The sequence below is a fragment of the Bidens hawaiensis genome, unplaced genomic scaffold (assembly GCF_021521415.1).
Source record: "Bidens hawaiensis isolate Kalapana, Puna unplaced genomic scaffold, B.hawaiensis_p1.1 tig00032005_1, whole genome shotgun sequence".
Classification (NCBI taxonomy): Eukaryota; Viridiplantae; Streptophyta; class Magnoliopsida; order Asterales; family Asteraceae; genus Bidens; species Bidens hawaiensis.
In genome coordinates, this window is record NW_027495406.1 from 99,072 (window position 1) to 115,262 (window position 16,191).

A 16,191-nucleotide genomic window follows, 5' to 3' on the forward strand; every position below is an offset into this window, starting at 1 on the left:
AGTCGATCCACGTTTCTTCACTTACACCTCTAGGTAACTAATTCGTTACATCTACAACCATCTTTTTAAACAAACACCATTTCACATGACCATTTGTGATACATATATTAGTGTATTTGTATATATGTGTGGACCCTTGGGTGCGCAAAAGTGAAAATGCACTAATTTTAACGTTATTTTACTAATTTCGTGAAAATAGCGTTAAAAGTGGCGGAAGGTTAATCAGGCATCGTGTGGTGGCATTGATAGCTGAAAGACAAGGGTACATGCACCAATTGACTGGGGTCTTGATGGTTGAGTGTTATGTGCTTTATGTCCAAGGCTTGATGCAAAGCCACTATCGAGTCGAGGGTCTTATTGGAAGCAGCCTCTCTATTCCTATGGAGTAGAGGTAAGGCTGTCTACATCTTACCCTCCTCAGACCCTACCATAGCTTTGCTATTGGTGGGATTTACTGAGTACGATGATGATGATGATCATGTATATGTAATTAATGAAAAAAAAACATTTCTTTGTACTTTGAACTTGCATTTTATTATCACACAATATTGGATAGCACAATCATGCCTTCTTACATTTAAGAATTTTAACTACTTTGTTGAAATTTTTGGAGCTAATGAAGTTCTATGTAAACAACTGATAAAATAAAGTAACTACATAATCATATGCTTTGGTCTCCTTCAATAGAGTTATCGCATGACGATGTACCATGTTTGTTTGGTTACAACTTTTGGTGGACACGATTGTCTATTTTCATTCGGAGTTAATTATTTTTAAGCTCATGAATTTTGTCTGATTTTCATACTACATGTAAAACAAACGCCCCTGCGCGCCTCAACGCGCGGGTAAGAAAACTTGTTAATGATTAACGAGTACGAGCACATAAGATTAATATATACAATAGTTGCAACATTTTGTACTATATGTGTGAAAAGGTTTTTCTTCTCCTACACATTAGTAAAACATTTAATTGGTCAGGTGCAGTTACATAAACCAGTGAATGGCACACGAATTGACAATTTCATATTTTTATATCATTTTCGTCTAGTTAATTTATTATCGGTGAATCCATTTGTCTCTTGTCTATTAGCTCATAACTAATCTTACAATTACTACAATTTTAGTTTAACTAATAAATCATATGACAAGATCTTAGTTTTACTGGAATCGTGGATTAAATTGATAAATCCAAACACGACTCGTGTCAAATATATCAATTCTAACTTAAATACATTTAAATCGTGTAATCAGAATATGAACATCGAGTAATTATTTTCATTTTATATTATTTAAATATCTTTTGTAATCACTTACCAACGTGTACTAATCGTGTTTTGGACAAAAGACCTAAAACACCCTCCGAGTGAGCTGAAACAACAAAGCACCGTGTCACGTAAATACAATAATTTCGCATTTTATTTTCAAACAACAGGTTACAAAATTCGCCGCCCACAACTTTACCTTTCCCGTGCGATCCCCAATTTTTTTAAATCTCTCTTTCAAACCCTAATTCTCAAATTCGACTTCGATTCACTCTCAACGCCCGAATTGACTCCGGATCCTTCCGATTCACTTCTTCGTCTATCTATCGAGCTATTTTTCGTAACCTGCCGTTAAGTGAATCGATTTCTAGGTTAGGGTTTTGTTTTTCGTTGATTTGTCACCAGATCTGTCAGATCTATCATCCCTTCGTATCAACTCGTTGGTTTTCTGTTCCGTGTTGTTTTATTTTTGCCTTGATTCGTCAGATCTGGAATAAATTTGGGGTTTTTGTTGTCGACCTAGGGTTTGTGAATTGAGTCTTGAATCTTTGTTTAATTGATTGATTCTATTTTTAATTTGTATATACGATTCTTGAATTCTTTGAAATTGGGGATTAGGGTTTCAGGATTTTGCCCTAAAAATTTGATTTATTTTGACCGGGTCAAATTAGGGTTCTGCTGACTTGAAGGGATAAATCAAAGACTACTTTTTTTCAGTTACGTGATTCTTTACTGATCAAATTAGAATCTTGGAAGTAATTTTATTTTTCAGAAATTTAAGTGATTTTATTTTATTTAATTTGTGGTTGACTTCACACGTGTGGTTCAAGATTCTTTTTTGCCAGGTTATTAATTATGTTTTACACCTTACCACTTTAAAGCAATAAACTTTCTTAAATTACTGATGAGTCCCACTTCTTTTTTGCTGCATGTCTGTGCTTATTTTTGAAAATAATTCATTCATATATGCCATATGTTTGATTGTTTATAAAGTCATGAGGAATCTTTTATGTCAAACTATGATGGTAGTTGTATTTTTCTCAGCTGGAATGGAATTTGGTTCACCGTTTCGGGTTCCATATTTTTTAAAAATAACATTTTTGAATGTCGTCTTTGCAGAGAAATAATGGAGCAGAAACGACAATTGTATGAAGAGGAATATGATGTTTCTCCCAAACACTTGAAGTTGGAACATAACTGTGATGTGGTTCCGTGTTTGCAATTTACTGAGGACGATGTGCAGCTACAGTCAGGTGCGTGGTCGAAAGCTTCAGTTTTTAATTGTTTATGTTTAGAACGCGGTTGTAAATATTTAACTTTATTGTTATACAATGAAATATATTGCTAATATTCATGTTTTGCTATAGGCACTGGTATTTACTATATCTTTAAAATTGTGACATTTTACTGAGAGTATTTGTTCTAATTATAGATAAAGATGTGGGCTACTTCTTTAAACCAAATATTGAAGTTGAAAATGGATTTGTAAATGGCACGTTCACTGATCATCTTGTGTGTGCCACAAAGGAAGTTGATTGTACTCATCCGGGTCGTCTTTCCATCTCATCATGGGCCAACAGCATGGTTACTGAAGAAGACGTTTTGTCAGAGGCGGTACCTCTGACTACCCATGCTTACTCTTACCTTCTAGAACGTCCTCCTGTGAAACAAATCCCAGTTGGGTCTGAATATCAAGCTGACTTGCCTGAATGGCATGAATATGATGGAGATATGATGAAGTTCCTGGGATCTTCTGTCACCCCGATGCCTGATAATGAATTAATACATGACAATGAAACTGTTGCAAAAGGAAGAACCGAATGTCGCTGTCTGAATCCCGGGTCTACTGAATGTGTTGAACGACATATTAACGAATCAAGGGAGACCCTGATGGCAAGAATTGGACTTGAATCGTTTGTGGGTTTAGGGTTTGATGATATGGGTGAGGTGGTTGCTGAGAACTGGACCGAAGAAGATGAGCAGTTGTTCCAAGAAGTTGTGTTTTCGAACCCTGTGACATCAGGTAGAAACTTTTGGAACTATCTTGCAGCCGAGTTCCCTTCGCGCAACAGTCAAGAGATTGTTAGTTACTATTTTAACGTCTTCATGCTGCGTAGAAGACGAGAGCAGAACAGAGTTGATCCAATGAACGCCGACAGTGATGATGACGAACCACATGGTTATGATATCGATAACGATATTGAAAACGGTCACAATGATTCACAGTCCAGTAAGTTACATAAAAGTTGTAGTTTTGACTCGACATCAGAGAAAACCAATGTTGATGAAAGTGGAGATGTAGGTCATGATTTCCTGTACGATTCATGCACGTCATCTGATACCGCAGGCACGCCGTATACAACTAAGGCCAACAAATCATGGGCTAGCCATGAATTTACGTTTGAACCCCTGGACGCACGAGAGTGGGATGTCGGGTACTTCTCGTGTGCAGGAACTAAAACCGAGTTTTTGCCCACAGGCTCAATGATTGAGGAGGTATTTGGTGTTGAATCTTGGGACTTTGAAACCACAGATGATAACAAAAGCTCAAGTTAGCATGGTTAGTAGCTTATGTCCAATTTTTGATTGTACAATTACGGAATTACCCTGGTTAGTATTAGAAGCTATTCACTTAAAAGGGGTATACTTAGTTAACAGGTTCACTCATCCTTTTGCATGTCTTTGGGATATGTTTTTTGTAATTAATCAAGGGCTGGACCTGAAAATTAGTAATGGAGCAAAATTGAAATTAGGAGAAAAGGTTGTTGATTGACATAGAATTGTTGTAAACATTTTGTAACAAATTAGTACATTTTGTGTTCCTCTCGCTATCTATCATTGTATTTGTTTACCAGCATATATTATTATTACTATATAACAATTTATATTGTTGGTGCCGCAAAGGCACCGATTGGGCCATGTGGCGGTCAACAATTAGGCCACATCAATTTTTTTTTAATTTTGTAATTCTATGTTTTATTTTTATATGATATCTAACATAGTCGAAATCAACTGAATTTGCGTCAACTCATTGCTTTAACGCTTGGAATCGACAACGCTCGGATTTTACCCACCGATCATTGCAACACCCGAGACCGACAATGCTCGGGTTTCACCAACGTTCGAGCTTTACTCATCGAATGAACACCGTTTTAAATATTTTATATTTTTATATGTTAAATCTTTATATATTTTAAATCGACGAATTTATATTTTGGGTTTTAACACTTAGGTTTTACCAACATTGTTTATATGGTACCGTAATAAGCGTAACTGAAACCAAAGAATTTCGTGTCGACTACCGATGTGACACACGGACCGACAATGCTCGGGTTTTACCAACTTACTGCTGCAAGCCTAGGCATTACCAATGCTTAGTTTTACCGATCAAATAAATGTTGTTCTAAATATTTTATTTGTTTATATGTTAGCACTATTATCATCATATGTATAAAATATAACCTTGATGCAACAAAGATGTGATTGGGCCAAGTGGCGGCCCTCCATTAGGCCACTTCACTTTTTTTAGTTCTGGTATCGTAACAAACGTTAACTTTGTTTTTGTTTTAATTTCAGTGCCATATCGAACGTGGCAGATACTGAGCGAACTTGCGTAGACTCGCTGCGTTTTGTTTTAGTTCTGGTACTGTAACAAACTAACAAAAAACGACCGAATGCCAATTTTGTTTTTGTATATTTTTGACTTAGTTCTGGTTAAGTAACGAACGTGATAGAAACCGACCGAATTTGTGTAGACTTGCTTCCTTAATGCCCTGGGATCAATAACGCTCGGGTTTTACCAACCCGCCCGGCGCGTTAGATAATAGATAATGACTTGTTTGTATAACTGTTTGCAATAATAAAAACGTTATTCAAGGAATGGAGCCTATATTACTCCTTAGACGGAGTTGGGTGGTTCGATTAAGGCCAACGAACCAGGGTTGGTAGGCAATCATGATAGTGGGGAAATTCCAATAAACAGTGTTAGAGGTGCTCAGTAAATCCGAAATCCAAAAAAAAACCGAAACCGAAACCCGAATAATCCGATCCGAATTCTTATTCGGATATTCGGATCGGATTGGTCCGAATATCCGAATAACTAATTCGGATCGGATTCGAATATGAATTCTTAAAATTTCGGGTTATTCGGATTATTCGGATATCCGTTTAATCCGAATAAATAATATTATTTGTTGTGATATATAGCCATTGGCCCAATCCATTAACAATATCCCTAAGTTTCCAAGTTCCCATTTCACACTTAGCTAGATGCAATGTCAACCTAGACATTAGATTAGAAACGCTGGAAATTTGATATGTGATACTACATTGTTTATAGCTATGTTCGTTTTTCCTATCTACTGCATTACTAGTACCGTGCTCTTTAGGGCTATTACTTTGTTTCTAAGCTTTCAAATGGATATGGATAGACTAGTTATTTGAATATTATGAATGAAAATGATAAAATAGTATGCTAATTTTCATCCAAATGTTCTATTAAATTGCAATTTTCAAATTTAGGAAAAAAATGTTGTTCGGTTTATTCGAATTTTATCCGAACCTGATCCGAATTATCCGAATTCAATTGGGATCGGATAGGAATATCACTAATTAAGATTGGATTTTGGATAGGGTCATAAAATTTCCAAATCCGAATAATCCGAAATGAATAAACCGAATAGTCCGCTATCCGATCCGATGAACACCCCTAGACAGTGTTATGTTACCCATGATGTCTGTCATGCCGGGGGTGGGGGGTGGAGGTGAGGGGGAGGAGGTTCAAGACGCCGATGTTTCATGAGATGTCAAAGAAAGAGGCTTCAAATAAGTAGAGGTGTATAAAACCATTTTTTTTTTTCAAACTGAACCGGTTTCTAAATCAAACCGGTTTGGTCAACGCATGGTAAAAAATATTGGGAAAATGATTTTTAAATTAGAGTCAAACTTATTTTCGAGTCTTAGGAATGAGAGAAAATTTTAAACAATATTCGATATCCGTTTTTCGGTATGAAAAAACAAAAACCAAACCAGATTTTCAAAAAGCAAAAACCATTATCGAACAGTTTTAAAATTTCAAAAACTAAAGTTTCGATTAACACAAGCTGCTGAACCGTCCACACCCTTTACTAAACTAAAATTAAAGAAAAAATCAATAAAACTAAATTTTGACAATATGGTAATTTGTAAATTCGAATAGAGTATCTACAGCCTGGCCCACTTTCTCCAACTTGGGAAAACAAAACCCTAACGTTATATTCCTGAGTTCATTTAAAAAAAAGAAAGTGAAAGAAAAGAAAATTTTCTCTTTTTATATTTTCTTTTGGCATCACCTCTTTCATTTTAATTTTCTTTCCTTCCTAATCTTTACAATTTGGAAAGACACAATTTTTTTTATTTTACTCCTTACTTTCTTCCCCCCCCCCTTTTCTTTCCTTTAATGAAACTCAGGAACACCCTTTTTATATTCTCCTTCCTTAAATGAAACTCGAGAACACAACAAACTTTTTCAATCCTTCATTTTCCTTTCTTTTCCTCTTTTAAATGAAACTCGGGAACACAATGTAAAACTACAGACAAATTAACCTGCTTCCATGGAGGATTCGGATCTTCAACCGACTCAATCAGGAGCACTAATCGGCTCTAACGAAGACCTTCTAACAGAGATCCTTATACGCCTCCCTGTTACCTCCATCCTTCGTTTCAAATCTGTATGTAAACATTGGCGGTTGCTTTTGACTCGCACGCACTTCATCCACCGCTATGATAATAATAATAACCTTTCAAAATCTCCCGGTATTTTTGCTGGAAATATATGTGTTCCCTTTGATGTTGAAAACCGTAGCCCTCCTCCTTTTCATAGTCTCGATTTCTACTTTAATCGCTCTGATGTCGAAATCGTTCAATCTTGTAACGGTTTATTACTTTGTCGTACCTTTCACAACGGTGCTCCTGAATATTATGTTTTCAATCCCACCACCAAGCAACTCGCATTCATCCCACCTGTCACCTGAGGCCATACCCGTTTTATGGCTCTGGCATTTCATCAAACACATTGCGTGCACCACAAAGTTGTTTGTATTCGTGCTTTAGAGCCTCATGAGAACATGTTTCAGATTCAAGTCTACTAATGGAAGCTATGCGTTGAATCTTTCTCTGCGCCAAGACCCGGTTTACTGGAACGGAGCTGTTTACTGGCCTCCCTATTATCGAAACAGAAGTTACTTGTATTTTAAAATAGACATTGAGCAGTTGCAAACGTTGCCTGCACAGGAGGGGTTGGTGGATGATGAAGTATTTCGGGGAATCAAGAGGTCATCTACATTTAATATTACGCACGAAGCGTGTAGAAAATAGTTTGACTGTGTACGAGATGTTGATGGGGTGGTTTGTCAAGTATCGAGTACAACTTGATTGCTTTATCGGAGATGGTCAATCAAGACCACCGCTATAATTTGGAAGTCCTTGATGTGGTTAGAGGTAAAGAATAAGAAGAAGTAAAACGAATAATATATAAGTAAAACGACGTTTATTCGGTTGGCAAATTACAAATGTTGTGAGGAAAATTCGGTTGATATCTATAGGTTAGTCACAACACTGGAACTAAACTCAAAAAATAATTTCAAAAACTAACATATTTAAACAAAACAAACACGGGCGTTGCAGTGTCAAGTCGACATGCATTCGGTCGGTAACGATTAGGTTCGTTATCGTACCAGAAGTAAACATAAAAATAATTTCGTTATTGGCTAGGTTTGCTACGGTACTGAAACTAAAAAAACAGTAACACGGGTGTTGCTGCAATGAGACATTGCGTTTTTAGTTGGCGTTGCTTAAATTCGTTGCAATACCGAAACTAAATCTAAAATTCAATTTCCTCAAATTATTATACTTAAAAAAAAACCTTGAATCTAAATTGAAAGATCTTTAAAAACCTTGATGTCACAACCTACCAAAATTAACACAACAAATAGACAAAAAAAAAAAGAAAAATAAAACAACATAATTAAAACAATAAATAGATTTTAAAAAAAATTGATACACAAGAAAAACCTAGCGAAGGAATCGAACCCTGGCACTTAACACAAAGAACAAAGAAGTTATCCAAACACACTTCAGCCAACATAAAATCACTTACAAACTTTTCTTAATGCTGAAACTGGAAGCATAAATAATAAAACAATAGGTTTCTAAAAATGAGTTGTGGTACCAACATTTGATCTTTATCTATGTATATATAATAATCACATACATGATGCCCCTTTATGGGATTCTGCCAAAATTTTAGTTTGGGTATGGTTGATAAACACGTACACTAATCATTCTTTGGTAGGCTAGTTTGGTTGGATTTTATATTTTGTAATTCACATTCGGCATCGCGATCCCTAATTCTTGTTGCTCAAGTCTATATCCAACCGTTGTTGCTCGATTCTACATTGAACGATTCTGTAAGTTCTGCCATTGAACGATTCTTCTGCATCTAGCGGTTGTAGTTGCTTGATTCTTATAGCTCGATTCTACCATCGAGTATTATTGGTTTTGTTTGATTATATGATTTTATAGCTACAAAATTGTATAAAAAGTATAATATCATTTAAGGGTTTATTTCATTAACATTTTTTTTTACACAACTTTCTTCTCTTATAATTTATTAGAATATTTTTCTTTTAAATCGTATCACATGAACTATTAAGAATAAATATACAATTTCCTTTAACAAAAGACTCAAAATAAAATAATAAGCCTCTTTATACTAGGTTTGATAGATTTGAACTTAGCTGTTAGATCAAACTATATATTATGGTGATAACCATCCATGAGACAACTTGGACAGCTATGGGACTTTTGAAAACCAACATTTATTAAGTCGATAGCAATACTTTAATTACACCCATTATGTGCCTGGCCTAACTAAATATCCCCTTGGTTTGTACCCTTCATTAGGGATGTTCAAGAAAACCAAAATCCAAAAAAAAAAAAGAAAAGCAGAAATGTTAAACGTCTACAAAACTCAAATAAACCGATCCAAATATCCGAATAACTAATTCGGTTTCGGATATGGATTTTAAAAACTTTGAATTTTTCGGATTATTAGGATACCCGTTTAATCGTAATAAAAACATGTTTTTAGTGGTATTTTACCTGTTTTGCCTGTTATTTAGACAATTATTTGAACTTTGAACATTAAATTTGTATTCAAGACTAAATTGTATTTTTATTTTTTGGTTTTGTAAGTATTTTGTGATTCTAAACTTAGACAAAAAATTAGAAGAAAAAAAAATTATTTGGTTTATTTCGGATAATCCAGTTAATTTCGGATTATTCCGATTTTATCCGATATCAAAATTGAATTTTGATAGATTCGGATCAGATAGGAATATCCCTAATTCGGATAAGTTCCTAAAATTTTCAAATCCGAAAAATTCAAACCGAATAACCTATTATCCAATCCGGTTATGAAAACATTGGTTTTAAGGCTTACACGAACCACGAACCATGGAACTGGTTTTAAAATTGATAAGTTTGTGCTTCGTGCATGAGTGCTTGTACTTGACACGATTATATAAGTCAAAGAAGCTACATAGACGTTGGTTGTTGTACTTGTGCATAAATATATGTACAATAAGCAGCTGGTTGATGAGTCAAAATAAAGATAGCATCATAGCAATCTTGATTTGTATGCCTGAAGTACATGTTTGTGAATGGAGAACCATACACTGTCACTGGGCCTTCTTCGACTTCAACGTAAAGGTTTCGATATCAATTTTTATTTTTTATTTTTATTATTTATTAGAGACATCATATATTTATACTAATATATTATAAAAACCATAAAACTATTTCGATGGTAACACTATACGTTATACTAATCCTTCAAATACATATTATGTAGTATTGTTTTAATATAATAAAACTATTTCAATGCCAAAGTTTTTCAATTTTTTTAATCTAAAGTCATCCAACCCTTGTTAGTTTTTCCAAAATTTGTGATTTTTTTTTATAAATGTTAATTCTTTAAAATTGAGAAAAAAATCATGTAATATCAATCAAGTTTCCAAAGCTTTTCACTTAATTTTTTCCTTTGTTTCTTTAAAGTCACTTAATATTATGTAAAAATAAATTTATCCATGTTAAAAATATTTTAATTGAAATAACTTAAATGGAACATATATAAATCTTGGCTATTATTTAGTGACTATTTTCCTTTTAAGTTGACTTAAATTGACTAATTATAAAACTTCATTATTATTCATGTAGTCCAATTTTTTTTATTTAGCCTTTTAATATTTAAAAAAAAAATACAGCACTGGATCACTTACTAAAAACTGAGAGACTTTAAAAACAAAAATAACTTGAATGACCTTACTAAAATATTTCCAAATTAATATCACATGTATAAATTTCAATACAAATCTAAAATACATATATAAGGCGAAAAATGTAGATTCAAATGCCTCTGTTATACAAAGATGATACCACCAAACTCCTCCTAGTAAAGAATTATTTGTTTTTGCACAACATGACATTTTCCTTGTACGACTAGAAAGGATATAAATTCATTATTTGTTTACAACAAGATAACGTACATAAAAATCCAAACAAATAGGAGCCTACTGACGCCACCAACTTTAAAATGTAGATTTGTAAGCTCCATATCAACTGTTGTAACTTGTAGCTAATAAGACACTAGCATTCCGGTCGGAGCAATGAGGAAAGCCGGCTGGAGGCTGCCGTCCGGCCACCATGTCACATCATTTTTTGGTAAGTTGTACACATAGTAATAAGCCAATAAAAGAAAATACAGCTTGCAGGTAATTTGAATTGTTGGACTTTAAAAATAATATTTAATTACAGTTGGCCTATGGTTCAATGACATGGAAACAATGGTTAAGGTTTAAGATCTTATGGACTCGAAACTTGATTTGGTGGGTTTCCTTCTTGACGGTGTTCGTGGGTAAGTCGTGTCTAGGTTGTTAAAACTTAAAACAAGTATGAACAGTTGACATCCCGTTTCAGAAAGACTCATTCAGGTTTTGATGCTATTTTCAAGCGCTATTAAAAAATTGTTTTCGATATCTACTTGAAGTTAGAAAAAATAACTAAATATCTAAATTGAACTTTAGAATAGACTCTTTCAATGAGAACAAAAGTCGGTCTGTGAAGTTACAAAAAATTATATTGAAACTTCGTAAAAGTTACTTAAATATTTGTTTAGACCATGTAGGGTTGTGAATTGATGTCTCATCTTGATAATGTCACACCCAATTTGTATAACTCAACCTGTCATTTTGTATTAATTCGTATTATTTTAATTTAAAATTTACAGAAAATTTACGTTAAAAATCATAATGACTTAGTCGTGTGAATATATGTAAAAAAATTAGTTATGGGGGAAGAGATTAGCAATCAACAAACGAAATTATCAAACAAATGGTAAATTAATAAATAAAATAACATATGATGATCCTCATGATACATATTTAACTTATCTTGAAGTTTATTTATAAAATGAAATTTAGTAAGTAATTGTTGAAAATCAGTACAATTGAAATTGCTTGATCTTAACTTAATCAATATTTAGGTTATGTACTGTGATTTAGAAAACTATAACAAATTCTATTTGTGTAAACCATCACATGAGTTTATTCATCGTTAGTTTTTTTATCATCTAAATAACTAATATAACGTTCTAAAATATATATAACACGATAGCACTAACATTTAAATGTTAAAATCTTTGTTGTTAAAGTCGATTAACAAATGAACCAAATATCATCGAAAGATATAAGAACATCAATCTTATTTTGAGCGTGACTATTAATGTAAGCTCCACAGATGTTCGCTTATAGGTTTAGCATCATCAGGGATTTTAAAGCAATGACTAAGCTAAAGTTTCTATCCTTCTAATATTTGTTGTAGTATAGCTACCTTATCGATATTTATTCTCATATATTTCATAATTATTGCAGTTGACTTCAATCTTCGTGAAACACCTTCTTATTTAAGCACTCTTGAATGTCTTTTAGTAACCGATATATTGTAATGTTCTTGAGATGATACTCCATTGTAGGATTCGAACCCTCATCCCTTGAGCAAGCCTTGTATAACGGATTCCACACGGGTTGTCAAGTCACCAATGGAGTGGAACCATACTCGGAGAATAACAAGACCATTGGATTCTCTAGACGTGAACTTTTAAAAACTTACGAATCGATCACAAAATAAATTGTATAGTAATATATTGGAGTTGATGGTGTCGTGTGACGATATCCCACCTAAATTTAGTGCATTTGGGGCCGACCAACTTGGTGTACATTTACTGTATTATGCTTTATTGAGCATTTTTCATGATGCGTTAACTGTTATGTTTTATTACCCTTTTGTTGTGTGTTGTATATCTTCACTAGCAAACAACCCCAACCATCCAACATATTATTGACTATGATGATGTTTTATTTCCCCGCTTTTTACTTTATTTCATTTCCCTTTATACTTTTTATGATTGGCTCATACTTCAACTCCTCAAAATCTGTAATTTCACATTATTCTAAACCATTTTCGTAATAAAAATTTGTAACATAAACAATATTAATTTAACTTTAGTGAAATAATATTTGGTAAGCTCATAAAGCTTTTGAGCTTTCAAAGTGTGCAGGCTGGTGGATTCCTAGAACTACTTCAAGGTGGGCCCCTTCTCAAATGTCCAACTTGCCCCTCTGTGCCACACTATTTATTAAATAAATACATTTATTTGCTTTTAAAATAACTTCCAACTATTGAGTTAGATTTTTTTTTCTTAACTAAAAATTTACTGCGGGTTTGAACTTATAACATCTAAAGAAAATAAACACCTTTTACATCATCAGATAATATTTGGCTAGACGCCTAGTCTAGATTTTTTTTAAATGACGACTTTCTTTTTTGTGTTTAGGCCACTGCACTTTCTAATTTAGAGATCCTCGTTACCTCACTCTGGTTAGACTTTGTTGTTTTAACCGGGCTCAAGCTAGCTTCGGAGTTTGGTTTGGGGTTCCCCAGGAAGACAAAAACCTGGGTAGGCTCGGGATTCAAACTAATAGCCTTCAAGATCTAGCTCAAATCCTTTATTGTCGATATCAACCAAAGTGACACAAGTAAGAATCTAACTTAAGTCTCCGCTAAAAAACCTAAATCTTGTACCACATGCCACAAGAGAGAGAAACGCATAGCCTAGATGATATTAATACTAATTGTTTACCAAACATTTTATATGGTTGTTTTTCATAAAGCCAGAATACTTGTACCTAAAGCCATGATGCTAATGCTATATGGACTTGTACTTTTTGCATCACTGTTTGTACAATGGTTTGGATTTAGACAATTGAGGTTTATAAAAAAAGAAGAATAAGTGGCAGGGAGTAGAAGCAGCAAGACAAAGTAAAGAATAGTTAAGGGGCAGTTGGTTTGCTTCCACAGCCATAGGGATGATCTAATGTGGATCAATCTGAGCCGTTGGATGCTGTACCGGCGTAGGATTCTCAGTTGGGTACACGTACTGCCTTGTCTTTTTATCTATCCTTGCTTCCATGCATGGGTTTCTTCATCTTCACCTCCAATTCCAAATTTAGCTGGTTTCTAGAGAGAGAAACACTCTGTTCTAGAGAGAGAAAGTTATTTCTTGTTCTTGTTCTTGAAAATCTTGAATCTTGAAATGAAATCTGAGATGGGTTTCCTTCTTTTCAGTTAAAGATTGTTGATTTTGGGTTAAAGATTGTTTCTTGATCTGGTTTTTTGTTAATTGCTTCAATTTGATCTTGAATCCTCTGTTTCTTGAAAACCATCCTCTGTTTTTGGGTTAGTTTGACTTCAATTGATCTGAAAGATGTTGAATTTGATCCAAGAAACTGATCAAGATTCAGTTATTCATCACATCTGTGTGTTGTGTGATAAAAGCTTCCCATCTGGTAGATCTTTAGGTGGTCACATGAAGTCTCATCATCATGGTCATGATGATGATAATAATTTGAAGAAGAAGAAGAGGAAGATGAAGCAGATGAAGAAGCTTTCATCTGTTAACAATGAGGGATTGAATTCAACTGATTTAGGGTATGAGTTAAGGAAAGATCCAAAAAAGACTCCAAAAGTCAAAGATGCAAGTGAAGTTGAGAATGAGAATAATAATAATAATAATAATAATAATAATAATAATAATAATAATAATAATTGTTTGGTGGTTCTTGATAAGCTTTGTAAAGAATGTGGTAAAGGTTTTCAATCTTGGAAGGCCTTATTTGGGCACATGAAATGCCATTCTGAAAAGGTGTCAAACAAACACCACAAAAAGAACATGAATCAAGATTCTTGGACTAGTCATTCGGACAACGAAAACTCGGGTGCCAAATCGAGTCGAATCAAGAAATCGAGATCAAGAAACAAGAGAATGAAAAGGTATACAGTTACTTCTGCTACTGTTACTACCACTACCACCATTACTACAGCTTCATCTTCAATCTCCATGAATGGTAATCATAACAACAATAATCATGCATCAACTAGTATTGTGTCTGAAATAGAACAAGATCAAGAATCTGAGATTGCTATGTGTTTGATGATGCTTTCTAGAGATGAGGGCAAATGGGGCAATTCATCTGCTTTTGTAAGTTTGACTAAAGTTGAGGGTAAAAAAGTTGCTCAATCCCAAATCATTGTTGATGATCTTGAAACAATTGTGACCAAAAATGATGAATTTGATGACAAATTGGAGTCAAGCAAGAGAAAGTTTGAGTGTATGACTTGCAACAAAAGCTTCCACTCATATCAAGCCCTTGGTGGGCATAAAGCAAGTCACAAGAAATTAAAGGAAGGTCTAGATTCAAAGCCTGAAGAAGACGACAACACGATCGAAAACAAGTCCTTTTTCGATCATAATCAGCCAGCAACAAAGTTACATGAGTGCCCAATTTGCTTCAAAGTTTTCTCTAGTGGGCAGGCTTTGGGAGGTCACAAGAGATCACACATGATTGCTGAGGCTAAATTGAGCCAACAAGCAAGTATGAATCTGATTGAAAAGGTGAACGAGCCGGTTCGTGAAGTGCGAGGGTTTATTGATCTCAACATGCTTCCTGATACAATGGAAGAAGATATGTTGATGCATTGGGTGGATGCTACTAACCATGAGCCAAAAACACTACTTGGGTTGCTTTCAACAAGTTAAAGATCATCTCAAGAGTGTATAGATTTCATTAATTCTTTGCATAATTGATGTAGTTTGGTGCTTAACCAACAACATAAGTAGCCACACACACACAAACACCAAAAACACACACTGTTTGATATTCATAGTATTTTGTCCTCATTTTTCTGCTTATTACTTGTTGAAGTGCATTGCCATGATTTGGATTGAAACAATTTATATTCTTGAGTTTATACATTTCTTGGTTTGATTCCACTTCATTTCTTGAAAATGAGTTAGATTACTTAGAGTTGAAGGTGAAGATGGTGAAGTCTTGTAATTGAAGAAATGTTGATTATCTTTTACTTGGGTTCATGGTAATTATAATAGTTCATTAATTATGTTTTAAGCTATTAATCAGTTTGGTTTCGAGTAGAAACTAATGCATATGGTTTTAATTTTTTATTAAACGATTGGTTTGGTTTTAGTTTTTGGGTAAGATGGTTCGCTTAGTTTTATTATTAAGCGTTGGTTCATAATGCTAGTCAATTTCAACTCATTTAAGTTCACAAAAAAAATGTTAAGTTAGGTTAAATAGAAAGATCAAAACATTTTTTTATATGTAATGTACAACTTGTTAAACAAAATATATAAAATTTTGGTTATAGGGACACTTGTGACAATTGCGATTATTCATTATATGCGATATTCGTATATGTATAATAAATGGACCGTAAGACTCGGTTCAAAAAAAACATAGCCAAACCGTCTATTTTTCAA

General features: G+C 33.9%; 3 protein-coding genes across 3 annotated transcripts; all 3 read left to right on the plus strand.

The window, feature by feature from the left end:
• Nucleotides 1-2,091: 2,091 nt before the first annotated feature.
• LOC143582806 (uncharacterized) lies at nt 2,092-3,867 on the plus strand. Its single transcript, XM_077065293.1, has 2 exons — nt 2,092-2,515; nt 2,695-3,867. The coding sequence occupies exons 1-2, from the start codon at nt 2,272-2,274 to the stop codon at nt 3,816-3,818; spliced, it is 1,368 nt and encodes a 455-aa protein (XP_076921408.1). The 5' UTR covers nt 2,092-2,271; the 3' UTR covers nt 3,819-3,867.
• A 2,986-nt stretch (nt 3,868-6,853) lies between these two features.
• Nucleotides 6,854-7,273, plus strand: LOC143582811 (F-box protein At5g07610-like). Its single transcript, XM_077065298.1, has one exon. The coding sequence runs from the start codon at nt 6,854-6,856 to the stop codon at nt 7,271-7,273; it is 420 nt and encodes a 139-aa protein (XP_076921413.1).
• An 85-nt stretch (nt 7,274-7,358) lies between these two features.
• On the plus strand, nt 7,359-15,613 carry LOC143582812 (uncharacterized). The gene is made up of 4 exons (XM_077065299.1): nt 7,359-7,553; nt 13,192-13,314; nt 14,122-14,268; nt 14,455-15,613. Exons 1-4 carry the CDS (start codon nt 7,359-7,361, stop codon nt 15,451-15,453), a joined length of 1,464 nt encoding a protein of 487 aa, XP_076921414.1. The 3' UTR covers nt 15,454-15,613.
• The last annotated feature ends 578 nt before the right edge of the window (nt 15,614-16,191 follow it).